Source organism: Cricetulus griseus, chromosome 4 (genome assembly GCF_003668045.3).
Source record: "Cricetulus griseus strain 17A/GY chromosome 4, alternate assembly CriGri-PICRH-1.0, whole genome shotgun sequence".
NCBI classification, from domain to species: Eukaryota; Metazoa; Chordata; class Mammalia; order Rodentia; family Cricetidae; genus Cricetulus; species Cricetulus griseus.
This window is the reverse complement of record NC_048597.1, coordinates 36151067-36178894: the sequence shown is the minus strand read 5'-3', so window position 1 is coordinate 36178894 and position 27828 is coordinate 36151067. Positions and strand designations below refer to the sequence as shown.

The following is a 27828-nucleotide window of genomic DNA, read 5'->3' as shown; positions in this document are numbered from 1 at the left end:
TACCTAACACTGCTTGAGTGACTAAGAACCAGAGAATAGACAGCTGAGAGACCTGGGTTAAAACCAAATACTACTGGTCTTCAAAAAAAAAAAAAAGCAGTGATGCAATGACTCCTAATGATATTCAGCTCTACTCACAGATCAGTGCCTTATTCAGCCATCATCAGAGAAGCTTCTTCCTGCAGCAGGTAGCAACAAATAACAGAGACCCACAGGCAGACAATATGCAGAGAAAAGAGACCTTGGAACACACACTCTAAGTGGGATGTCTCCATCAAATCCCTCCCCTCAGAACTCAGGGAACCATGGAAGAGGAAGCAGAAAGCGTGTAAGAGCCAGAGATGGACGACTCCAGGAGAACAAGGCCTCTAAATCAGCATGAGAAAAGCTCATATGAACCCACAGATACCACAGCGTGTGCACAAGCCAGCCCGGGTCTGCACCAGGTCCTCTATGCATATATTATAACTTCCAATTTAGGGTTTTTATGAGATTCCTGAGAGTTCGAACAAGTGGGTCTCTGAATCTTGTGTCATCTCTTGGATCTTTTCCTTCTGTTAGCTTGTCTTGTCCAACTTCGATGTGATAGATTTTGTTTTATCTTATTATACTTTCCTTTGTTACACATATTTTATTATATTTTTAAAGAATGAATGAAATGAGTGGAGCGGTGGTGGCACACATGCCTTTAGTCCCAGCACTCAGGAGACAAAAGGAGGTGGATCTCTGTGAGTTCGAGGCCAGCCTGGTCTACAGAGAGTTCCAGGACAGCCAAAGCTACACAGAGAAACCCTGTCTCAAAGAAAAAAAAGAATGAATGAAATGAAATGAATTAATGAATGAAAAACCTAACCACTAGGGTAAAAGTTAACAACTGAACTGTCCCTTATGCCTTCTGGGAAAAACAGTTTTATCCAATGAAATGACACTGGTTTGGTATATTAACCACTCTAGGACAGGCTTCATGGTCATGAATAGGTGTCCAATATACAATAGACTCCATGGGGGAGAGGAGAGGAGTTTTGTATGCTTTTATTTGCTACAGTTTTGTGGGGTTTCAGTTGTTTGTTGTTTTGTGTTTTGTTGCCTTTTTGGGTGTGGTTTTCTTTTCTTGGTTTTGGAGGGGTTTGTTGTATTGGGTTTTTGTTTTTGAGAAAGAACTTAAAAGTTAGGGAGGGAGGGAGAGGAAAAGGATTTAGAAAGACTTGGTGGAGGGAAAGAGTATGACCAAAATATATTTAAGTTTTAAAATTGTTTTAAATAATACACACACCACACACACACACACACACACACACACACACATATATATATATATATATATATATATAAAGAAAAGTGTTGTGCAGAAAACCAAAACTGACACTGAAAAATTCCCCATTTCAGGAAATGTTTCTGCCTCACTTTTCCTATTTAGTTACTAAGATACTAAGAGGGCCAAATGATGTGTTTTGTGCTCACCGTGTATACCCTGTGTTCTTCCGATCCCTTAACTTGCTTCCTCTCTTGGTGTGTTTCTTGTTCCATGACTTGCAGTCAAAAGTCCCAGTATACTAGGATTGTACCACACGTAGTCAAAGCAATCTTACACAGACACTACTAGAGAACCACAATACCTATCCTCAAAAAATACTGCATAGTGACAGTAACAAAAACAGACATGTGAACCAATGCAATAGATTAGAGGACCCAAAACAAACCTACATAACTATGGTCACTTAATTTTTGACAAAAGCATCAAGAACATACACTTGGGAAAAAGACAGCCTGTTTAACAAATGGTGCTAGCAAAGCTAGACATACACCTGCAGAAGAATGAACTTAGATCCACATCTTGACCCTGAACAGAAAACAACTCAAAGTGAATCAAAGATCATCATTTAAAACTTGAAACACTAAAAAAAGCATAGGTAATACGCTTGAAGTTAGTGGTATAGGCAAGAAGGCAAAGGAACCAGTCCCAAGAATCAACAAATGAGATTACATGGAATTAATAAGTTTCTGCACAGCAAAGGAAGCCATTAACAGAGTGGACAGCTTCCATATGGGACGGGGGGAAATCTTGTCATCTATATCTCAGACAGGAGGCTCATATCTAGAACACAAAAAGAACTGCAAAGATTGAACTCCAAATGCACAAAGCTGCCAGTCAATAAGTAGGCTAATGGAATGAACAAAAGAAGAGAAGAAAACATAAGTAAAAACAAGAAACAAAACAGCCAATTTTTCTTTTAATGTTCAACATCCTTAGCCATTGGGGACATGCAGTTTAAAACTACTTTGAGACTCTAGCTCACCCCAGTCAGAAAGGCTACAAATCAGAAAACAAATGGCAATAACTGCTGGATGTGATGGGGGAGAAACCCCTATGCACTGCCAGTGGGAATGTAAATTGATACAACTGTTATGGAAATATGTATGGAGATTCCTCAACATTAAAAAAAAAAAGATAAAATGACCAGCTACACCACTCTGGGTCATGAACCAAAGAGAACTTTATATCCTACCATGTTTTTTGCTACTCTGTTCACAATAGCAAGGAACTGGAACTAGTTAAATGTCCATCATGCCCATCAACTGACGAAAGGATAATGAAAACATAGCAAATACATACAACAGAAGTTTACTTAGCTATTAGGAAAGATGAAATTGCGGCAGAAAGAAGACTCAACAGTTAAGAGTGCCTACTGCTGCTCTTCCAGAGGATCCACCAGAACCCACAATGGGCAGCTTACAACAGCCTGTAACTCCAGCTCCAGGGGAATCCAGTACCTCCAATCTCCATGGCACCTGGACTCAACATACACATATACACAGACATATGCATATACACATAATTTTAAAAATAAAAAGAAGGAAATTTGTTGAAAATGGATGCAAGTGGAATATATTAAGTGAGGTAACCCAGCTTCGGAAAGACAAAACTCACATAGTCTCTCATATGCGGGTCCTAACTGTTAGTAGTTACATGTATGTAAATAAGGGATTGTGTGAGTGGATCTAGACTATGCAAGTGGGGAGTGAGGGACCAAGGGACAGAGCAGGGATGGAGAAGAAAGGAGAGAAAGAAACAACATAATCAAATACCGCTTAAAACTCCATAATAAAAGCTAATTCTTTGGTCTAATTCTTTAGACGTTCGTAAGAAATTAAAGAATTCACCAGGAGGTGGTGGTGAACACCTTTAATCCCAGACTCAAGAGGCAGAGGCAGGTGGTTCTCTGTGAGTTCAAGGCCAGTGTGGTCTACAGAGCGAGTGCCAGGATAACTAGAGCTACACAGAGAAACCCTACCTCAAAATAAGAGAAAAGGGAAGAGAGAAAAAGAAATTTAAAATTTAAAGTCTTATGATGCATATTTTGAAAATACATAAACCATCTATAAATAAGGCCATGCTCAAAAGAGTTTACCAGGAGAATAAGTCTACCTGCACTCTTCCCTGTATATACCACCTCACATTAATTTTCTAATTAAAATTGAGCCTGTTACTGTTACTGTTAACAGACTGAGCCCTGCATCTGAAGCAACTTTAAACAATAAGGCCCAAGTGTATTAAATTATGGTTTTTCCAGACATTGAACATGAGACTGTAAAGAAGTATAATGACCTCATAATTACCTTTTGCTTACTCCTTGAGAGGTTCCAGACTGCAGCACAGGAAGAGGGTAAAGGGTGGAGTTGCCTAAGCCGAAGAGATGGAAGAGATGGAAGAGATGGAAGAGATGGAAGTTGCCTAAGCCGAAGAGTGTTGTATTAAAAGGCCAAGCAGAGGTTGGGGAGATAGCTCCGTGAGTTAAAAAAAAGAAAAAAAAATCACTTTCCACACCAGCCTGAAGACCCTGAGGTTGATCCCCAGAAGCCACAAAAAAAATAAATATAAAAAAAATTGGCCAGATGTAGTAATAGTGAAAGTAAATTCACCATGGTGAGATGGGAGGTGGAGACAGAAAAAAAAATCTGCTAAAAGCTTATCAGTCAGTTAGCCTGGTATACAAAGAACTGCCTCAAAATAAAGTAGAAAACTGACTCCCAAAAGTTGTTCTCTGACTTCACACACACATGCTAACACATATACACACACACACACACACACACACACACACACACACACACACACACACACAGACACCACACTTTAAGACAAATTATGATGAAAATTTATAGGACATAGTAAAAGCTTTAGAAAGAGAAAGTGTGCCACCCAAACACCCAAAGACTGGAGCATTCAGTAGAGTGCTGATGAGCACGTATAAGAGACTGTAAGACTCTGGGCAGTGGTGGTACACAGCCTTTAAACCCAGCACTTGGGAGGCAGAAGCAGGAGCATCTCTGCAAGCTTGAGGCCAGCCTGATCTACAAAGCAAGCTCTAGGACAGCCAGCGCTGTTGTTACACAAAGAAACCCTGTCTCAAAAAAAACAAAATATAAAAGAGAAAAACTAATACCAGAGGCTGCAAAAAGAACCAGGTAAAGGTATGAGGAAGAACAGTACCCCAAGCACACATGAGGCCAGGGACAAAACTTGTTCTCACCGCCTAGACTGAACCCCCCCTCACTGTTCACAGCTGTGGGGCAGACTGCTCAGAAGAGTCTTAATGAACGTATCATTTGAATGCTGTGCAGAGGCCAGGAACAAAAAGAGCTCAGAGCAGTATTGGCCATGCCCTCCTCAAGTTGACGGGGGGGGGGGGTGTCAACTCAGTAAAATCAGGAATGTGCTGTTGGCCAACAAGGTACACACTGCCACCTGTGCTGGCAACACTGCCCCATGTAATGCCACTAGTCTGGACCCAGGAAGAACTCTGCCTTCCTGAGCTGCATCTGTACTAACAAAATGTCTCAGACTCAAATAGGCATTTTTCTCCTATAGTTCTGGAAGCTGTCTGAGATCAGAGGGAGGCCATGGTTAGGTTCTGGAATTGTCCCTCTTTCCACCTTACAGAAGGCTACAGTTTATGGGCACAGCCTTTCCTTTAACTACTCCCTTTTCCTTATCCTAAAAGAGCATTAATGGGGTGGGGGAGATGACACAACCACAAAGAAACTCTCCTTTCCAGATCTAGCCATTGCCACAATAATCTCCAAGAGCACCACTGAATTCCAAAAAGTTCCCAAATGATTAAGACTGGAGAGAAAGTGGGAGTCAACAAAGCCACAAGCCTGAGCATCCATCTCCTTCTTCAGCTTCAGACTGATACTCCAGCAGGTGTGTGGCAAGGACAGTACTACAACTCCAAAATAACTGACACAATGGAGGGCATTCACAGTCCTGCCACAGTATGTCCACGTACTACGACATCAATACCTTATTCAATCATTAATGGGGACAAGTGAGTCCTGGCCTTTTCTAGGAAAACTGGTACTGACAAGGTATGAGGGTTAATACTGACTATCAACTTAGGATCTAGGACCACTTAGGAGACACACCTGTGGCCATGCCTGCGCAAGAGTTTCTAGACTGGGTTAACTGAGGTGGAAGACCTGCTTTAAATGTGGCCGGCACCCCTCGCTGGGCTACCTTGCTAGCACAGCTCCAACAAAACTGCAAAAGAAGAGTCAACAGAACTAGATGACAACAGGGGATTTGGCCTCTTTGACTAATCTCCAAAAGGCAACCAATTCAGCTAAGAATTATTTGTGAAATAAGAAATAAAGATTTCTCTCCTTAAAAAAAATTACCAGATTTAGTAAAAACTCTAAACACAAATCCAAGACCTTACCCACCCCAAGTAAACACCAGAGCATGTCAATGTCAAAGTGATCAGAGCTCTTCCAGAGGTCCTGAGTTCAATTCCCAGCATATTCTTCTGGCATGTGTATACATAAAAAATACATAAATCTTAAAAAAAAAGTGACAGCTCATTCCGGTGAGGATGTAAAACAAGAGGAATATTCCAACATTGCTGGTGGGAGGGCAAACTTGTACAGCCACTATGAAAATCAATATGGCAGTTCCTCAGAAAATTGGAAATCAATCTACCTCAAGAGCCAGCTATCACACTCCTGGGCATATACCCAAAGGACGCTCTATCCTACCACAAGGACACTTGCTCAACTATGTATAGTGGCTCTATTCAAAATAGCCAGAAACTGGAAACAAACTAGATTTCCCTCAACTGAAGGATGGATAGAGAAAATGTGGTACATTTACACAACGGAGTACTACTCAGCTGTTAAAAAGACAGTGACAACATGAAATTTGCATGCAAATTGATGGACCTAGGTAAAGTATCTTCCTGTGTGAGGTAACCCAGACCCAGAAAGACAACATGGTATGTACTCACTTACAAGTGGACCTTAGCTGTTAAGTAAAGGACAGTCCTGCTACAATCCAGAACCAGGGAGGCTAAGTAACAAGTAGGGTTCAAGGTGGGAGAATGGATCTCCCTGGAAAGGAGAAATAGAATAGATTTTCATGGGTGGACTAGGGATTGGTGGGAATGGGAACAGGAGGGATTAGGCAGGGAGTGGTGGAGGGAGAAAGTACTGGGAAAGACAACTGGAATTGGGAGGGAAGGTACTGGGGGCATGTAGAAACCTAATGCACATTCCAGGAAACTCCCTGGAAACTAGGGCAGTTACTATTACGATAAATCTTTCCGCCACCTGCTTGAGTTCCACTCGCTGCATTAGGGCCCCAAATAATATACAGAGACTTCTACTAGGTACAAATGCTGCTTGGCCAATGATTAGGATTTCTCATCTGTTAGCTCAGTCTTAATTATCATAAATCTATATATTTTATAAGACTTATCTTATTTAGGATGCCTTCCATTGGCATCCTCATCCCGAGATCACATGGTGACTCTGGAGGAAGAGAGAAGGGGCCCACTTCCTTCTTGCCCTTGTTTATATGAGTCTCCCTGCCATGTCACTTCCTACGGATCACCACTTCTTTACTACATTTCCCAGAATCCTCCTTGACTCCTAGTCCCGTCTAACTTGCTGCCTCACTGGCCAAACAGTACTTTATTTTTATCATCCAATAAGACAAACACATACACAGAAGCACTTCCCCCATCATCTCCTCTTTTCTGTCTAAAAAAGAATAACATCTTTTATAATAACTGAAGAAAACTATAACCATAACTATTCCACGCCTGCTAGAAGCTGGCTACAGGTGTGCTTGACCATGCCCTACACCTGTAGCCAGCTTCTCAAAGGCATGGCTTACACTGTCCCCTACAAGTTACCCTAATGAGGGCTCCTGGTAATGGGGGACACTGAGGCTGAGTCAGCCATCTTCTAAAACCAGGCAAAGCTTCCGGCAGTGGTACTGGGACACCAACCCCACCACAAAACCCTCGACCTACAATCTGTCCTGCCTGCAAGATGTGCTGGGGGAAAGGTGGTGCAGAGACTGTGGGAGTGGCCAACCAATGACTGGTCCAACTTGAGTCCCACACCTGGCATGGCCTGCATGACCAGGAACCAGAGGCTGGACAGAACCAAACACAACTGAAAAAGAACTGAGTGAAATGGGTCTAAGTTGGGTCATTTGCATATAAGTAATAGTTATGTAGCTGAGTATTCTTGTGAGAATCCTAACATTGGGAAGTGGGGGGTGTCTCTGACTTTTTTTTTTTTTTGCCTGCTTTTAGGACCCTTTTCCTCCTACTGGGTTGCTTCGTCCACTCCTGATGTGAGGGTTTGCTCCTAGTTGTATTGTAACTTGTAATGCCATGTTCAGTGATATCTCTGGGAGGCCTATTTTTTTTAAAGGGAAATACAAGAGGAACAGAAATGGGGAGATGGCAAGTTGAGGGATAAACTGGGGAGAGAAGGGAAACTTCAGTTGGGATGAAATGTATAAGAGAAGAATTTTTTTAAAACAATCAAACCACAAAAAAAAAGAAAAGAAAAACTCTACCACAATGACATTTGCCTCTGAACAGCAAGCCTTTGGCTGGGCAGGAAGCAAGTTGTTGAGTCTTGGAAGGTTGTCAGTTACCAAGACAGTTATTTAGCTTATTTTGGCTCCTTGTACACTCAAAGGTGATCTGGGGGGAGCACAGTTAATTCCTTTCCTCCAGCAACATAAAGCCAATCTCAAGGCCATTATCGGGCAATTCACTGCTGGGAGACTCTCTTCCTAATATACATAAAATTGCCCCTAGTACTTATTCTATACCCCAAAGGCTACAGATGTTAAGTGTGGGAAGCCATGCAGGAGTGAACCAGGCTGTTGATAAAACCTGCAGAAGTAGCTGAGTTTCCAGTAATCTGGAGTGTACCTGCCTATTCCAAGAGGCCAGACTACTCAGCAGGAGCTGGTCCTGGGTTTATAAATTAGGAGCCATGTCCTGCATTTCTTACAGACGACTGGGGCAGACAGGTGAGTAGAGGCATCTGGCAACACAGTTTATAAGTCCTGTGTGGTAACGTGGGAGCACACAGAGGTGTGTCAGTTTTCTGTCACTGCGACTAAACACCCGAGAAAATAACTCACACTTAGGTTTCAGTCCAGGCCTGTGGGAAAGCAGAGGAGCGCGATGGGCACAGCATAGGACAGCAAAGCTACTCACCACCAGGCATTGAAAAGCAGGAAGCAAAATCCATGCCTCATTGGCTTTCGTGACCCACTACCTCCAATTAGGACCCACCTTCAAAAGCTTCCACCACCTCCCAATTGCAAATTATGCTGTGACTCTGTCACCTGGATACTCTGAGGATGAGGTGAGAATCCTCTTGGTTTAATCATTTCCACTAAGTACCAATGAGTTTAGATGAAGACTTGAACAAAATAAAGAGCTTGTAAAGATCCAAACTGAGAAACAGAAGCAACTGGATCACACAGAATAGAATTTAAGAGTCCACAAAACAGTAGTATTTAAGTTCAGTCTGAACAAAGAGCAGAAATTGCCAAAGATGGGGCAACAGAGAGCAAAGAACTTTTCATTTTTCAAATGGAAACTTAAGAACATGTGACAAAAGGAACTATAAATCCCAGATGTAGAAATGTAAGATACAAGACCAGATTAACAAGAACTTTCCAGACCACTGAGTTTCAGCTTTAACATCTGAGCAATGAGGCTGCCTACATCTCATGATGGTTACATGCCCTAGTTCTGATAAAGGAAGTGGCATCAACAATAAAGAGTATGGGATTCCCAGTCAGAAAAACATACGCCTTGCTTCTACTCCACCCCCTTGTGAACCTAAGTGAGCCTTATTTCCCACAGAAATAGAAAGAATACAACACCATGGCTGCTACACTGTCCTTGGAAATAAAATCCATCAATTGGATGCTAAATAAACTATGCAATGGAGCAAAATAGAGCCACGAAGCTGATGTTGTTGAGCAGGCATGGTTGAGAAACTGTTTGAGTAAAATAAAAATACAAAATAAAAAATATCACATTCTGTCATATTTTATTAATAGGAAACTGGAGTGAGGAAGGGCATTACGAGAACTCCACTTTCAGTGTAATTGTTCTATAATCCTAAAGCTATGCTAAAGCCAAAGCTGTAGTAAATATTTTTAAAGGCTGTATGGGATTTTTCTTTCAAATCTACCAAAAGTGAACACATTTATCACCAACAAACCTGTACCACAAGAAATGTCAAAGACAATTCAAAAGAAAGAAACTAATATGATACTGAAATACAAACGCACAAGCAAGAATAGACGCTACTAAAAAGCAAAGTCAGCCGGGTGTTGGTGGTGCACATTATTTTTTTTTCTTTTACTGAAAATAGATTTAAAAATCTGTTTGAAGCCAGGCGTTGGTGGCTTGAAAAAAACCAAAAAAAAAAAATCTGTTTGAAAATTTGTATACAATACATTCTGATTACATGATTACATCCCCTCCTCCTACTCCTCCCAAGTTTACTCCCCACCTCCCCTCTCACCCCAAACCACAACATTTCTGTCTCTCCTTGGGGAAACAAACAGACATCTAAGGAACAATAATAAAACAAAATAAAGTTTGGGAACCTAACACAGTAGGTAACATTCTTAATCTAAAACACCAAAATCTGAAGTACTCCAAGGTCCAAACTTAAATATTTGAGTGTTCATGTTTGGGCACATGTCTGATTTCAAGATTTTCCAATTACAAATATTCAGTCAGTAAAGTCTATGTAAAACTCCCAAGTCCAAGCCCAGGGTGCTAGTGCATGCTTTAATTCCAGCACTCAAGAGACAGAGGCAGTAGGGCAATGGTGGCACACACCTTTAGTCCCAGCACTCAAGAGGCAGAGGCAAGTGGATCTCTGTGAGTTCAAGGCCAGCCTAATCTACAGAGTGAGTTCTTGGACAGCCAGAGCTATAACACAGAGATACCCTGACTCAAAAATCCAAAGAGGGTGAAGGTGTCAAGCAGACCTCTGAGCTTGAGGTCAGTCAGGGCTACGTAGTGAGACTCTGTCTCAAAATAAATAAATAACTCTCCCAAATTCAAAAATGTCTGATATTCATGAGCTAAATGAACTCCCTTCTTTGTAAACAAAACAAAAAGCTCTAGAGTACAACACATTTCATATAACTATTCTCTGTATTTTCCCACATACACTCAGATGTGAACTCCACAGGAGCGGCCACTCCTGTGCCCCTGGTGACCGGCACAGCAGATGGATGCTAGAGATGCTCAAATACATACCACAGCAATGGAAAGACGAAGCTGGCCTAAGCTGCCCTTTGACCTCAGACTACTGAGGCCCAAACCCCCAGATCCGAGCACTCACCTCCACCTGAGTGACATTGACGACCAACACTGCCACCATTAGCACTGCAAACAGACAGCAGAAGACTCGTAGTTTGAAGAAAGTGGTCCACATTGTCCGGCTGTGTCCTGATGACCCATGGCCGACACCATGCTACTTTCACCTTCAAAGCTCCATGTCGTCCTTTGTTCTGAGCTGAGGGTGGATGAGTGTTCAATTTAATTTGCTTCTATTCTGCCAGCAAGCTTAAGAGCTCGGTAGAGGAGGGACTGCAATGATTCAAGAGGCATGTTTTTCATCAATAAACAAGAAAAATGAAACTCTCACCAACTGCAGCAGAAAGTAAAAAGTCCATTTCCTTCCCTGGGCCTTCTCCAAGGTCCAGTCACAAAGACAAAACCTGGAAACAGTAATATCTTTTCTTGTTTGGTTTTTTTCTTTTTTTTTTTTTTTTTTTTTGGTTTTTTGTTTCTTGTTTTTTGGGGTTTTTTTGTTTTGTTTTGATTTTTAGTTTTTCAAGACAGAGTTTCTCTGTGTAGTTTTGGAGCCTGTCCTGGAACTAGCTCTTATAGACCAGGCTAGTCCTGAACTCACAGAGATCCACCTGCCTCAGCCTCCCAAATGCTGGGACTAAAAGCGGTGTGCCACCACTGCCCAGCGAGAACAGTAATATCTTACCTGCAGGTAATTGTTTCAGTTTCCTTTTCTAACTCTAGGCTTCTATGTAGAGATGCTAACAATTACCTTATTAACTATTTAGCTTATAATTTTAATAGAAAAATCTTCAAACTCAGAAATTGTGAAATAAAAGGGCACATTAAATTTCTAGAGTTCCAAGTAAAATCACCTCGCTTCCCTTATAGATTAAGTAATATAGCAACCTCACTGTGTTCATTAGATGTAAAGAGTGTTAGGAAGGGACTCGTGTTTTTATAAAGAGCTCCAGAGAAGAGCCTAGGCCTGGCCCAGGATGATGTGGTAGACTTTGGGGAGCCCCTTTTGAGGGCCTTACCCTGCCTAGGGAGTAGAGGGGGGATGGCTAGGGGCAGGTGGGATGTTGGAGTGGGTGAGAGGGAGAAGGGATTGTCATGTGAAGCAAGCTTGTTCCTAATTTGAACTAATAAAAGAATAAAATTAAAAATAAATAAATAAATAAATAAATAAATAAATAAATAAATAGCTCTAGAACACTGTGCGAACCATCCTGCCCTCTGGAAAGCCAGACTACCACAATCTCCTCAGCAAGACACAAAGCAGCCTTTGGGTTTATAGCTGGTTCTTTTGTCCTTCAGCAAAGTGACAAGGTGTAGGAAGAAAGACACCTGCCCTGAAGATGTGGGGAAGACACTTGGTTTGAAGAGTTTGTAAGAGGTCCTGATTCCTTTATCCCAGATGTCTAGGGGCAAAGGAGTAGAGTCCCATAACAAATTCAAAATGGTCTTTCCAGTTGCTGGTTTTGTGGTGTTGTTTCTGATGCTGGGTTTGGGAAGGAGGTGTTGCAAATCAGTAATGATTTGAATTATTTTCTCATGCCGATAAACATAATTTTATAACATTTATGAAATTGCCATAACTTCTCTTTTTACAGAAGGGAACAGATAGATATCTGTTTTTTTAAAAAGAAAAAAAACACATCTTATTTTTATAGAAAAATAGGAGGAAAGAATAATACAAGCTGGGCAGTGGTGTATACCTTTAGTCCCAGCACTTCGAAAGCAAAGACAGGCAGATCTCTATGAGTGTCAGGAAAGTGTGGTCTATAGAGTGAGTTCTGGAACAGCCATGGCAGTTACAAAGAGAAACCCTGTCTCAAAAAAAAAAAAGCAAAAGAGGAGGAGGAGGAGGAGGAGGAGGAGGAGGAGGAGGAGGAAGAAGAAGAAGAAGAAGAAGAAGAAGAAGAAGAAGAAGAAGAAGAAGAAGAAGAAGAAGAAGAAGAAACAAAATTTTCCAGAAGAAAAAAAAAACAAGAAATATTTGCTCTGATCTCTTTCCTTCTTAAAAAAAAAAAGAAAAGAAATGACAATTCAGTAGAAAACATAGTAATTTCTATAGAGAATCTAAGGTTTTTTTTCTTGTGTATCATGGGAATTCCTGATTCAAGAATGGGTTGATTTTTGTATTAGTGTAAGGACATTTTGCTACTTTCTATAAAAACAAAAATTAAAGCACACAAATTGATGCTTTCACAACTCCAGTCTCTGCTGCTTCTGAACAGTTCCCTGGCATGCTCCAGCTGAAGGGTTCAGCTCTGCACTAACACTGAGGGTGTTTCCAGTCTCAGTGCCAGAGCTGATAAAGGCTTGTTTACAGCACCCGCTGGGGCTAGACATCAAACACACGACTGTAGACCTTAGGGAGAGAAAGTGTATACACTTAGAAACAAGTAAGAGATACTGTTTAGTGTAAGCCCAGCGGTGTTGCTGGGCTTGAACAGTTAAGCTCTTCGTCTATAACAAATGATTACTCCTTAAAAATGGGTCAGTGAGACGACTCAGCAAGTAAAGGTGATTGCTGGCAAGCCCGACAGCCTTCGTTTGATCCCCAGGACCCACAAAGTAGGAGAGAACTGAACCCTAGAAGTTGTCCTTGAACTTCCACATGCGGGCCATGGTGCACACACACGCTCTCTCTCTCTCTCTCTCTCTCTCTCTCACACACACACACACACACACACACACACACACACACACACACACACGGAAGAGGAGGAGGAAGGAAAGAATAAATGTAATAACAGGAACATGAAGTGCTATACAGGCCGTATGAATCGGGAATGATAAAGTCTGAGTGGCATATAGCAAAAGTAGCACACATATTGAATGAAAAATCCCCAAAAGAACGAATATAATTGCTATTTGATACAGGTAAACAGAGAGGTACCAGTATTTTGTTCTCAAGGACAGTTTCTTGGAGGGTAGGTACACATCAAAGATGGAAAGAGTTTGAAGTAGCTCACAACAGCTCAAATGCATCATCACTCCCTTCAGCTTTCTGCTGGACCTAGAAGCTCCTCTACTCTACCTGTCTGGACCATTCCCACTTCACAAGAACTATGCTAGCTGTCCCCCAACCTAGCTGCAGAAATGGGACAGGACTGAGCTAAAGGAACGCACCCTCCTTCTCAGAATCCTACCGCCCTTATTTTCAGCTGCTTACTCTTTGTATGTGTTTCTAATCGCTCCACACAGCTACCAGTCACGACTATACTTTAAAAGAAAGAGGAAGAGGAGGAGGAGGAGGGGAGGAGGAGGAAGAGGAGGAGGAGGAGGAGGGATGGGAGAGATGGCTCAGTGGTTAAGAACACTGACTGCTCTTCCAGATGGACCCGAGTTCAATACCCAGTACCCACTGGGCACATGGCAGCTAACAATTGTCTGCACCTCAAGATTTGTGGCACTGTCACACAGACATGCATGCAGGCAAAACACCAATGCATATAAGAATTATTAAGTTTTAAAAATTAAAAAATAAAGAAGCTACTTATCAGAATAAAAGCAACTTAATGATAATATTCCTTATTTTTTTCTTTTTTGACAAGTGTTTTTGTTGTTGTTATTTGAGTCACTGTCTTACTATGTAGCCCTTGGCTAGCCTGAAACTCACTATGCAGCCAGGTTTGCCTAGAACTCATAGAGATCCGGCTGCCTCTGCTTCCCAGGTGCTTGGGATTAAAGACATACACCACAGTGCCTGGCCGAATATTTTATGTTTTCAATTCTCCTACACTATTAGCTCTTTACATGATACACATTGATTCAATCCATAAAACAAATATTACAGAGGTCCATTCTGTAACACACTGCACTGAGGGCCAGAAATTCCCTTTTCAAATTTGGCATTCATATTACAGTGAGTTACTTCCTTTGTTGAAGAGGAGTGTGGGCCCAGGATATAAGTAACTGAGTGCTTGCCTAGAACGAATGACCCAGGATCAGGAGGGAGGAAGGGGAGAGAAGAAGACACAAGACGAAAAAGGCAATAACTCCACCATCCTAACCAACTCCACACAACACCCAAACCAACTTAACCATCTCATGCCCAACCTCAGTACCGTTCTCCCATACCAAGGCACTCAGAAACCATGAAATGTCTATAAATTCTGAGCAGGAAATAGCTAAAAACAAAGAATAACTCTGTCACCAAGATCCCACATACTCTACTATAGAAAGTCTTCTCAAAGAGCTGGGCCTGAAGGGCATAGGTTCTCCTGATGATGCTCAGAGTGAAAGACCAAGGAGGCACAAGAGTCCAACTGCATCATGGCTGGGTACAGTCTGTGGCTTTGCACAAATGGGAGCCTCACAGACTAGTACATCAGTGTGATTCAGAGTCAAGAAGCAGCCGCAAAGCAGTGGTCAGGGCTGCAGACAGAGAGTAAAGGCACCCCAAAGATAACAGAACTACAGGGTTACAGAGCAATACAAGACACCCCTTGTGGCTGGAGTTACTCATGGACAGTAATGCCGGGAAAAGACTGGATGTCATTCTACAGCACATAGAGCCCTAACTAGACATTGCTTGAGAATCTGTAGAGATCTGTCTTTGAAAAGACATAATACTAAAATGCTCAAAGGATCACTACCATGAAGCTCCCCCCTCCTTTGTTTGTATGTTTTAATCTTTTCATCTGGAAATAATAATAATAGCAGAAGAGAAAACTGATTTCTAAAAATCAAAAACTGGAGTTTAGAATTATTGAGAAACAAGTCAGGTGTGGTGACACACTGTTGAAGTCCCAGCACTCAGGAGGCAGAAGCAGGCAGATCTCTGTAAGTGCAAGGCAAGCCTGGTCTACATAATGAGTTCCAGGACAGTCAGGGGTATGAAGAGAAACCCTGCCTTAAGAAAGAAAGAGAGAGAGAGAGAGAGAGAGAGAGAGAGAGAGAGAGAGAGAAACGAAAAACCAACCAACAAAAAGAACTTGAGATTCAAGAGAGCAAGATGTACAGAAAGAACTGGAGTTCCATTCAAGACCAGGACCACCGTGAACACAGATGAAGCAGGGCGCCTTTCCATAGCTTCCAGTTCTGTCTCATATACTCCCACATCAAAATGACCCAAAGTGATGTCTCCACTGGACCTTCTCAATCTGAGTATTCCAAGGCAGGACCCAGTGCCTTCATGGAGTCTGCGTGGCAAATGGAGAAGCTTAGTAAGTCACACAAAATTAAGTGCCATAAGGGAAAAAATAGGCCATGGCACATTAACAATCATTGTGAAAACTTTTTCCTTTTTTTGTTTTGTTTTGACAGGGTTTCTCTGTGTAGCTTTGGAACCTCTCCTGGAACTCTCTCTGTAGACCAGGCTGGCCTCCAACTCAAAGAGATCCAATGGCGTCTGCCTCCCAAATGCTGGGATTAAAGGCGTGCACCACACTGCCCAGAGAGAAAACCAAAAAAAAAAAAAAAAAAAAAAAAAAAAGACCCTGGGTCCATACAACAAATTAAACCAGAATCTACCAGAATGGGCTTGAAATTGTTCCTTAACAGTCTCTTGATAGCTATAGTATACAGTCAAGTAGAAGAGTCATACATAGAGTGGTCAGGGATATTACTTACATCAGTAAGGGCTGGTGGTACTAAAATGAATTCTGAATTGTGCCTTGCCACGTTCTCGATTCTGGGGCACTACAGAAAACCATTCCCTCTTCAGTGACCTATCGATCCCATTGTTTCCTTACTCAGTAACAAATTATAGCACTTTGTCAACCCAGAGGATATATAAGAATAACAGACATGGAAAGAAGATGGTAAACCCAGTCAAAAGGGGGCAGAGCCCAGCACTGCAGAGTTAAAAGTATGGTGTGCCGTCCCCTTGAGAGGAATAGGGCGGTCACAAGGGTCCGGGCAGTCTGCCAGCTTCAAACACACACAATGTTCCAAATGACAAATAATGGCAGTGGGAGGAGGAGGGCACGACCACCAGAGCAGCGTGATTCTTTATCTATTGGAAATATGGCAAGTCTTCCTTCGAAGTAAATGATGAGAAGCGAAGGGAAAATTAACAATTTCATATTCATTTTGCAAAATCCTGCCTCTTAACCCCTTAGCACACCGCCCTTCTGGACTTGGGCCAAGCAGAAATGGACCACAAGCCAAGATCTCAACATCACACTGAGTCCTGCCACACACTGGTTTCTCCCTGAATGATTTACCCTGATGCCTCCAATACTGCAGCTCAGTAAGACCAGAGTAATCCAAAGTATAACAGGACAACCAGCCAAGAGACAGCTGGCTCCCAGAGCAGCGATGAGACTAGCGATAGGGGCTGAGAGCTGTGTCGCCACGCTCTCTGTGCTGGGTGTGGGAAGAGAAGGGAGTTACCGGGTGGGAGGGGGGTACAGGAGCTTGGCTGCGTTCGGTGCGGTGCGGGCCACCTCAAGTGCCCGCTCCCCTGTGCAGCGCCGCTGCAGCAAGCGGAGAAACTGAGGGTGGAGATGCTCAGCCTCACCCCGCCCCATTCTGCAGCGGCTCGGATCCTCCTGTCCCAGGCTGCCGCAGCCCAGGGCTGAAGCTCTGCCTGCGCCTTCGGTCGGAGCCTCTGCTCCGGGGCCCTCGCACGCACTCCGGACTCCCGGGGCCACAGTTCCCCACACCCGGCTGGGGTCGCCAGGGCGCGGGGTCCTCGCGTGGAACACAGGGCTCTGCAGCCGAGAGGCGCGCGAGGCACGCTGCACCGGGCGCTCCCGGGACGAGCTCCGCCCCGCTCCGCGCACAGTGGCGGCTCGCACTCACCGGGTCTAAGTCTCAGCCGCCGCTCGCCCTCTCACAGGACGCGCGGATGCTCCGATCGGTGGCCTCTGCACCAGGCCGTTCTTTCCCGGCTTCCTGACCCCGCTACGGCGCCTCACCCCCGACCCCCGGCTACCATTGGTCCGACTTCGGGAGGGGCGGAGCAGGGATGTTGACGGACAGCCACGCAAGCTGGGTGCTGTGCCCAGAGGCGAGGACAAGGAGTTGGCACCGCCTGTGCTAACTGCTGCCACCAGGCTCTTGTACTCAGGTGACTGTGCGCCTCCGGCATTCTGGCCCGAGGGAGACCCAAATATTGGTGACCTTAGGGCTTATTGTCCTGCCGCTTCCCTCAGCAGGATTTTCTCGGCCTGCGGACTAACCACAACGCTGTCCCTGCAGTGATGGAGTTGCTGGTTCCTGCCTGACACCAGAGTAACAAGGCTTACCAAAGGCGAGCATGGAGATAGCAGGGCCTTGAAGCTCCTTGCTTTGAAGTTAGTCTCTTGGCAAAAGTGCCAGAATACTCCACCCAACCCCACCCTCAATTCTTGATTATCCTAATTTGGAGATTTTAACTGGAGAAATGTCAGAAGCAGTTTGGCGAATCGGAGGAGCTGAGAGGAGTCCCTAGAGGATAGAAGGGCCTTTATGGGACAAAAGACATCCCTGGATCGGCTGTGTTTCTCGAAAGTTCATAGAGCACAGTGTTGTTATTTTGTAAAAGTTTAAAAATTAGAAAAGAAACTGTGAGATGGAAACCGACGGGATGGAACACAAACTAGAGTGTACATTAACCATAGTTCATTACAGGTGGGGGAGGGGAAAGACAGAAAGTGAGAGCAAAGAGAGAGAGGGAGGCAAGAGAGAGTCAGTGGCGGGGGAGTGGGGTCTGTCTTTTAAAGGGGTCCTTTACACCTGCAAGCGGACTTAGTTCCCACGGAACCCTGAGCTGACCAGGGTACTGCCTGAGTGGATTCTGCCAGGTAACAGGGTAAAGCCTGAACCTTTCACTCAGAGGGGTCAGTCTTTTAATCTGAGAAAAATACTGGGTTGGAGGGGAAAACCTGCTGTCAGACTGCGTCCCCGGGTTGAATTAATATAAATTACAACTGGCGTTAATTATCTTTATATTGACCACGGTGCTATAAGAGCCTGAGGTCAGAGAGTACTAAAGCAAAACAACCGTCTTTAGGACATGATAGGACTACTGCACTAAGAAACTCAAGCACCTGCGGTTGCCCTCACATGAGCTGAACAAAGTCAAACCAACCAACCTTCTATCATAGCGGGAGAAAGGGTTCGTGTGTGCCCGCCAGTAACTGGAGAGTTGTTGATGGCTTCTGGGGGAAGAAGATACTGTTTCCTTGAAGGGTGTGGGCCCTGGTAGGTCAACCAGTCTCCAGTTGATGGTCCCACACCTGTGAGTATATGGGCAGTACAAACTGGACTAAATGGGTTTGTTTATTTTTATTTTAAGAGACCATAAAGTTATTGAAAGGAGGTGTGGGTGGATCACGGGGGAGTTGAGGGTGAAAATTATCAAAGTACATTGCCTGAAGTTCTAGAGGATTAACAAATGTAAAGGTTCTGCCAGCACACAGGAAGCAGAAGCAGATGGATCCCTGAGTTCAAGGCCAGTCTGATCTATGTAGTGAGTTCCAGGACAGACAGGTCTACACAGACAAACCCTGGCTCCAAAAACAAAACAAAGTATAGATTCTGATGCTAGGAACTAAGAGAGTAATAGAACCCTTCTCTGGCATATACAGGGCTTTGAGCTTGGTGCCCATTGTCACCGTTAGCTGGCTGAACAGGTTTCCATTGCCTCTGTCATGCACTGGGCAGCAGTGAATGGCAGCAAGTGGCTTCCTCTGTTGTTAGTCTCTGTCCATGCCTTGATATCAGAAGCCTACTAGTGTTACAGTCCCTTAACCCTTGACAAGCAGCCTGTATTTACAGCTCTCAGCCTGGGGTCTGAGACCTTCTGGCCTGAGGATTTGCCAGCTCACTCGTTCTAGAGAGCAAGTCTAGCATGCTCTCTTCTTTGGTTCCTTAAAGCCTTTTAACCGGCTTTCAGTTCTTGTTTCTCAACTCCCACTTGCCTTCTTCCTACCCTGGAGGCTCTTCCACTGTTCAGTGCTTCTTCAGCTGTCAGGTAAACCCCTGCCTGACCCTTTTCTACAACACAATAGCTGTTGCTGCCCTGACATTGGGTACCTGCCTCTGTTGGGACTGCCTTCTGAGACCAGGGCACCCACCACAGCTCGAGAGTATCGGGTCGGCTGGACAGAGTGGCACAAACCTTTAATCCCAGTACTTTGGAGGCAAGTGGATCTCTGTGAGTTGAAGGCCAGCCTGGTCAACATAGTGAGTCCCAGGACAGTCAGAACTACACAGTGAGACCCTGTCTCCAAAAAAAAAGAGAGAGAGAGAGAGAGAGAGTGAGCATGGGGTGCCAGACACAGCCTGTCATGATCACTTACCCATAGACTTGGACATCATATGCTCTGCGCAGAAATAATCAAGGATCACCAGCCAAGGGGTGAGTATCTGTTAGTGACTGTGAAAGGCATGCACCTTCAGGGGCAAAGACTTATATTAATACATCTTCAATGTATCCATTCCTTATTTTCAGCTAGAACTTTTTGGTGTGGTAATGGCGAGATGGCTCAATGGTTAAGAGCACCCAGGGTGGGTTTCCCGCACCTACGTGGTATCCCACAACTATTTGTAACTCCAGTTCCAAAAGATCCAATACCCTCCTCTGGCCTCTACGTGCACACACACATGGTGCACAGGCACACATGCAAACTAAACACCCATATACATACAATAAAAATAAATCTTTTTAAAAAAGCAAAACAGCCATCCAAAAATTATAAAACTTTATGGTGCAATCTGAGCATGCCCAGAGGCATTTGTCCGTCATTGAAACATGATCTAGTGCTAAGCACACCTAAAATAATGTGTCTATTATGGGATGACTAAGACCTAACAACCAACTTACCTAGATAGGTCCTCACTAATATTAAGAGCATGTGTAGGAAATACTTCCTAACACCAATCTGGGTCTGCCTGAGGGCCTTGACAGCAGCAAACAAACCATGGCCAGAGATGACATGGACCAAGGAAAAATGGCGATATCACATCAGCAGATGCCAATACAACAGATCCTGCCCCCAGGCAAGATGGGGGTATATTAGGCTTGCCCCTTCCTTAATAAACCAAGCTTGTTGCTTTGACATGCTCTAGGTGTCTGCATCGCTGAATCAGTGTCTACCTGCCCCCTCCAGCAAGGGAGACCCGTGGAACCCTGTAACATCTGATGCCCAACGTGGACCATTGACCAACATAGGTATGAGCCCACCTGTGTGGGGGTCCTTGTTGCCTCAGTAACTTTTTGGGAAGATTTTTTTTTTTACTTTGAGACTCCCTCCTCCTTGATCTCAGTGCGGGTTGTGCCCCCCAGATTGGGTGTTCATATAACTAGGGCCCTTGATGTTTATTGTCTTCAGTCCCAGAAGTAAGTACAGGGACCCCCCTCTCCTCTCTATCCATTTGTCCTGTCTGTCTCTCTGTCTGTCTGATAGGGAGAAACATATTCCCTGTCACTTGCCTGTTGTTTGCTGAATTTTCACTATGGGTAATCTACCCTCTCATTATTAGGAGGCTCATATCGGAGGATTTCGGGCCAGAACTGCAGACCTAGAGAGGTTTTGGACAGAGGCCACAGTTGTGTTAGTGCCATGACTTTCCCCAGAAAACAAGTGGGAGCCTGATCTCTGGATACGGGTTTTATTTCTGTTCAGGAAAAGAGAGGTAGCCTCAGGAGTGACTCCTCAATTTTCCTTCACTCCTATCTTGTTGTCGATAATAACCATTTTAAAATCCTCCTCAGCAGAGGAGGTGATCAAGATCCACAATAAACATTGCCAGGAACAAAGCCTTTCTAGAGAGGCATGGAGAAGGGCACATGAGCCAGTTAAATATGGCTCTGAGGAGAAGTCAAAAGGACGAGTCCTGAGATGTTTACAAAAAAGGGTGATTGGTTGCCAAGATCAAACCAGACAGGGTCACTACATAAACGGCCTGGGTTAGGTAGGTAAAGCATAGGGCGCCCAGGCACATGATTGGCTGTCCTTTAAAACCATTGGCTGTTTTCCCACTCTGTGGTTTTTTGCTTTAAAAGATGCTTACTGTGGGGCAATAAGATTTCCTGCTTGACTAGACTCCCCACTGTGTCTGATCATCTGGGAGGCTGGGGAGGCTGGGGAACAGGCGGACGAGGGGCGCGCTTACCCTTCCTCGGACCCAGCTCAGCCTTCTGTGGTTGGGCTAAGACCCTGCACATGGCTTACTGAGATACAAAAGGCTATGCCTGACCCACCACCCTGGAAGCTCGCCCAGGATTGATGCTCTTTGAGGGCTGGAAGTCAAGGAGGGGTAAGTGTGTATTCAGCAGGCCGACTTAAGACAGGCACAGTCCGTTATGTTGATCCCTCCTGAGATAGGGGCAACAAGGTTGGAGCAAGGCACCCTAGCTCCCACGGAGCATGTCCTGTAAAAATAATAAAAGGGGTGGGTGTGTGAGATGACTAAGCCCTAACAGCCAACCTACCTAGATAGATCCTCACTAATATTAAGAGTATGTGTAGGAAATACTTCCTGAACACCAACCTGGGTCTGCCTGAGGGCCTTGACAACAGCAGCCAATCCATGGCAAGAGATGCTGTGGACCGAGGAAAAACAGTCATGTCACATCAGCAGATGCCAACACAACAGATCTTCTCCCCAGCCCGGTGGGGGGGGGGGAATATTACACCTGCCCCTTTCTTAATAAACTGAGCTTGTTGCTTTGACCTGCTTCTGGTGTCTGCATCATCAACTCCTAGGCTACTTGTCCCCTGCCCCAAGAGAGACCCATAGGACTCTGTAATAGTCTATTATTTCTTTAAATTATGACTTTAAGCTGATCATGTTTAGAAATTTACTCCTTAACTGAGGATGCTTCTAAGTGAACTCACCTTCATATGAATATGTATAGGTCCCTTGGATAAAATCCCCTTGCTTCCTTTGTGGAGAAAGAGCAAAGCTTTGGAAAGGATTCTCATATTCTCTTTATACGATATGTCAACGCTCTGGAGTTTCTGAACTAAAACTGTTCTGAACTTTATCTACACATTAACTGTGAGCACAATGAATCATAACTATGGCTACAGATCATTGAAATCACCAGATGTCACACTCAAATGTATAAAGCTTTTATTTAAAATTAGACAGACTCAATACAAATGAAGAGTACAATATGAAATAGTAAACCTTCATCAAACATACTCCAGCCATCTTAGGTTATACACTATAGTAACATTTTTTTAAAAAAATCAAGAAATAGTACAAAATCAAATCATATTAAACTCTTATTGCCAACATTAGTGATATTCTAAAACACAGGGCTACAGTGTAGTTAAATAGTACGGTGCTTGCCTATAATGCCAGCACCATACACAAATTATTACAAGATGTTCAAAGGAATTGAGTAGCCACTAAAATCAATAAAATAATTAAAATTCAGTGTGATTTCTATTCATTCACAAATGAAAAGCACCTCATCCTAAAAAGACAGTGATAAATTTCTTTCCAAGGCTATGAGGACGGCCTTGTTTACTTGATTTTTAATTTTAATATGGCACAATAGGCTTTATCACTAAAATTTAGAATTCAATGTTTCTATGCCTATAGTCCCAACTACTCTGGAGGCTGAGGCTGGGAGTTCAAGATTATTTGAGGCTGGGAGTTCAAGAGCAACCTAGGCAACATAGTAAGACCCACACACACACACCTCAAAAAAAATTGGAATTGTTTCTTACAAACTATTTCTGCTTAACTTCAAGAATAATGGTACTAACATGCCTTTAGTCCCAGCACTCAGGAGGCAGATGCAGGCTGCTCTCGGTGAGTTACAGGACAGCCAGAGCTTTATAGAGAGACCTTGTCTCAAAAAGAAAAAAAGCACTATGTATTTAAAGTTTAAAACATAACTACAATAAACTTTTAAAACAGATATGGCAAAATAGGAATATACGTTAAACAACCATGTAATCAAGACAGTTTTTTCTTTTTCTTTATGAATGAGAAACAATCCAGTGACTGTATTTCTCCTTCCTACTTCAGAAAAGAATATATTGTTATAAAATCCAATCTTAATACTTTACATGAAAAAATTACCAGGAGAGAGTGTAATATTTAAAGCCTGCATATTCCTGGAAGTATTTATGGAAAGTATAACTAGACTTGTCTTAAATAGACAACAGGAAAGTACATTATTATGGCGCTCATATATTTAAAATAAATAAAGGAAAAACATACACTCAAGAAGGGCGCTCATGTGGTTAAAGAATGAAGTTATTTACAAATATACAACTACGTGACCAAACAAACATTTTTTTAAAACATGCATATTATGGTGTCCTTTTATATTTAGACATATAAGAGTAAACTACTTGAATATTATCAGCTGCCATTATTAGAGTAAAATTCTGGTCTGTTGTTCTATAAGAGGCAAGATGAAACAAGAAACCCAAAATCAGTATTTCTTGAGAAAATTGTATCTACTTTGGCATCCTATAACACCGCTTGTCATCAAATAAATGCAGTCCCAGATAGTGATTTTGTTGTTGTTGTTTTTTGTTTTTGTTTTTCAAGACAGGGTTTCTCTGTAGCTTTGAAGGCTGTCCTGGAACTCTCTCAGTAGACCAGGCTGGCCTCAGACTCCCAGATATCTGCCTGCCTCTACCTCCTGAGTGCTGGGATTAGAGGCGTGTGCCACCATCACCCAGCCAGACAGTGATTCTTTCCTGGAGTTTTAACTTCGCTATTGCTGCTTTCTGAAACAGAATCCCAGGTAGCCCAGGCTGGTAGCTAAAGGTGGCCTTGAACTCCTGATCCTCCTGCCTCCACATCCAAGTGCTATGATCACAAATGTATACCAGCAGTCCCTACTGCTACCATTGCTCTTTATAAACAATTGTAATGAAGTCACATTTGTTTGGAGAACATTCATTCAAAGTTCTAGAAGAAGTAGCTATTTGCTACAACTCTGCCATTAAAGGTACTCCCTTCTCTTTAAAATGCAGAGACTTTCTCCTTCACCGACTGTACAACCATACACAAGTCGGATATCATCCCTGGGCTTCTGTTTCTACTCAAAACAAAGGAGCCATGGCAGTCCCTGCTGTGAGGCCAGCACCTCTTTTGAACTGTAGTATAAAAGTAATAATAATAATAAATTTCAATAGACAATTTTAAGATTCCTTCTGACTCTCACATGGTACAAGTTTATGCTTCTGCAGTAATTCCAACTGATAATCAAATACTCCATAATCAAAAGAATTTATATGATGCAAAATAGCACAACTGAACAAAACCTCTCCTGTCAAAAAAAGCCCAAATTTCAGCTCCCCCAACTTTACCTGGTCTGTTGCCTCTTCAGCCAATCTAATAAAGAATGCAGTCACATAATTACTATTTCTTAATTACATAAATTACTTTTAAATTATATAAATCAATAAAAATATATTAAGTCTATGCCTTAGTTTTCCTACATTCTGATTTACAGTATTTTCATCTACATTCAAGATACTCTACAACTCAAAGTAGGCTGCATAATATTCTCTTCTAAATTCTAATATAAATAAAAGGAAAAGCAGAATATTAATAATTATATTCTGCCAAGGTTTTCATAAAAATATGTTGAATACCATTTTTCAAACTAGAAAAACAAGCAAAAGATAAATAAATTCTGCTGACAATGCTGATCAGTTCAAATGGCTATACCTGCCATTACTTAGAGAAAGAAGGTAGAAGCTAACAGGAACATACTCAGGAAAACTGAACCATGGCATTTCAGCCATCTTTCTGAAAATTAATGTGTAGTGAAACAGTCTTGGTACCAGTGAAGTAAGATGGTTTTTCTTTTATTGTGGATAGCAAATGAGGCACTTAACTGCAAAAATAGAAAAATAAGAAAATTTCCTATCTCATATTTAAAAAGGAATGAAAGATCGGGCTGAAGAATGGCTCAGTAGTAGGTGCTTACTGCTCTATCAGAGAACTGGAGTGTGGATCCCAGCACCCACATGGACAGCTCCCAAACACCTGTGACTCCCATTCAAAGGAGCTGGCACCGATTTCTGGCCTCCTGCAGCAGGTGTGCGCACACATGCACACATACACACACACATACACTCCTTTCTCTCACACACATACAAATGCACACACACTCTTTCTCACAAACACACACTCTACACATACAAACACACTCTACCACACACACACACACACACACACACACATACACACACATACATACATACACACACACTGACACACACACACTTTCTCACACTCACAAATACTCTTTCACAGATATGAACAGACACACACAAATCAAATATTTTTAAAAGAAATGCAACATTATAAAAGGTAGTTACCATTCAGAGTTAAATTTTTCAGTTTTTATCCACCATACATTCAAATGTTACACACACTATATCAGAGAAAATATTTTAAGACAGGATTGTTGCTCTGTTCATTAAACACAGAAAACACATCCTTTCCGAGGGATTCTGGATTTCTAAGGATGAAATGCAAGGCTTTTCAACCTGAGTGCTATATAAACTAGGGAAGTACAGCCACCATGATGTAGAAATGTTCCTGTCAGCAAAGAATACCATGTAGTCCTCAACTTTATTTTAGAAGGAGCAGAGCTTTTGTTTTATATACTTCTAGAAGTATTGCCAGAATTTTAAACCATTGCTTGTACACAATTAGAAAAATCAGATCCGTGCTGTGCTATTTAATGATATCAGAACATTCTAAAAGATACAATGCCAAGCTCCCAAATGTCACCTTTGATTTACAGATGTATCTTCAACATTCAAACTCAATATTGTCATTCCTGAAGACACAGATATATTCTTTTTTAGGTTTATTCCTTCTTTCTTTCTTTTCGTTGTTGATGTTTTTATTGTTTTGAGACAGGGTCTCACATGTAGCCCTGGCTGACCTGGAACTCACTATGTAGACCAGGTTGTCCTTAAACTCATAGAGGCCTGCCTGCCTCTGCCTCCCAAGTGCTGGGATCAAAGGTGTACCTCACCAGGTCCAGCCTGGTTTATTTTTTTCTTCACCACAATTAAATTGTCTTTCAAATGTGGCACTTTTCAGTGAGTAGATAAAAAATCATTTTTAAAAATGCATTCCCAATCTATCAGTAGCAGGATTTTAAATGTTCTTCACTTTGGAACAAAAGTCAAGAGTGAAGTAAGAACTAAGATGCTCAGTGACACAGTACTTAACCAGCATGTACAGAGCCCTAGTTTTGGGCGCCTCCCCACCTCAGACACACACACACACACACACACACACACTGAAAAATGAATAGTTTTGGCCCTTCTAGTGGAATACATATAGAAATAAAATCAAGAGGGGCTGGAGAGATGGCTCAGAGGTTAAGAGCACTGACTGCTCTTCCAAAGGTCCTGAGTTCAATTCCCAGCAACCACATGGTGGCTAACAGCCATCTATAATGAGATCTGGTGCCCTCTTCTGACATGCAGACTGAACAGTGTATACATAATAAATAAATCTTTTTTAAAAAAAGAAATAAAAGCAAAGAACATAATGATGAATGCATATTGATTTCTTACAGTATATTTCTTCCCAAACTATTGGCACATAAATATCATAGGCTAAAAAAGCAGCATTATTTCAAGTGAATAAATCTCAGGTCTGCTTTCTCCATATCAAAAAGAAATATCCTTGCTGGGTGTTGGTGGCTCACGCCTTTAATCCCAGCACTCGGGAGGCAGAGGCAGGTGGATCTCTGTGAGTGCGTGCCAGGATAGGCTCCAAAACCACAGAGAAACCCTGTCTCAAAAACACAAAACAAACAAACAAACAAAAATCCTAGATAGAATAGCTAAAGTTTGTCATGAGGCAATTTAATCATTCCACTTAAAAATATTATAATCTAAGGGTTAAGTTGACAGTTGAGTGTCAGAACATATGCTTAGCATTCTCAAGGCTCTGGTTTAACTACCAGCACTCGCACACGAGAACACACACTCCTATAAAGCTATTCTCCCTAAATGTTCTTATATAAGAAGGCCTTCCTTAACTCAAAGGGGGGAAAAACATATTTTAAGTCCAAGGAGACTGTCCAGCCAATTTCAGTTGTTCATAATCCTCATATAGTCATGCCTCATATATTATATTCTTTACTATGTAGTTAAGAAGAACCAAATCCTTTAATCCCAGCACTCGGGAGGCAGAGGCAGGCAGATCTCTGTGAGTTCGAGACCAGCCTGGTCTACAAGAGCTAGTTCCAGGACAGCCTCCAAAGCCACAGAGAAACCCTGTCTGGAAAAAA

The 27828-nt window shown here is 42.7% G+C and overlaps 1 protein-coding gene and 1 long non-coding RNA gene across 6 annotated transcripts in view; one reads left to right on the top strand and one right to left on the bottom strand.

The window, feature by feature from the left end:
- The window catches only part of Nxpe3 (neurexophilin and PC-esterase domain family member 3), a 45015-nt gene extending 27148 nt beyond the window's left edge, over positions 1-17867 (bottom strand). For 2 of the 3 annotated variants that reach the window (XM_027412511.2, XM_027412514.2), the window contains exons 1-2: positions 17400-17542; positions 10687-10934 (exon numbers count right to left, since the gene is read on the bottom strand). In XM_027412511.2, coding sequence (XP_027268312.1) covers positions 10687-10779 — 93 coding nt within the window. In that variant the 5' untranslated portion in view covers positions 10780-10934; positions 17400-17542. Of the gene's footprint in view, positions 1-10686; positions 10935-17399; positions 17543-17845 lie in introns of those variants that run through there. The other variant, XM_027412512.2, reaches the window with a different exon arrangement.
- Positions 17431-22263, top strand: LOC107980238. Of its 3 annotated transcripts, none has more exons than XR_004769898.1 (3): positions 17431-17667; positions 17756-20754; positions 22055-22263. It is a non-coding gene; the product is annotated as an uncharacterized LOC107980238 (long non-coding RNA). The 3 variants fall into 3 exon arrangements; XR_004769897.1 differs by having other exon boundaries at positions 17434-17667; positions 17756-19941; positions 20652-22263; XR_004769896.1 differs by having other exon boundaries at positions 17432-17667; positions 17756-22263.
- The last annotated feature ends 5565 nt before the right edge of the window (positions 22264-27828 follow it).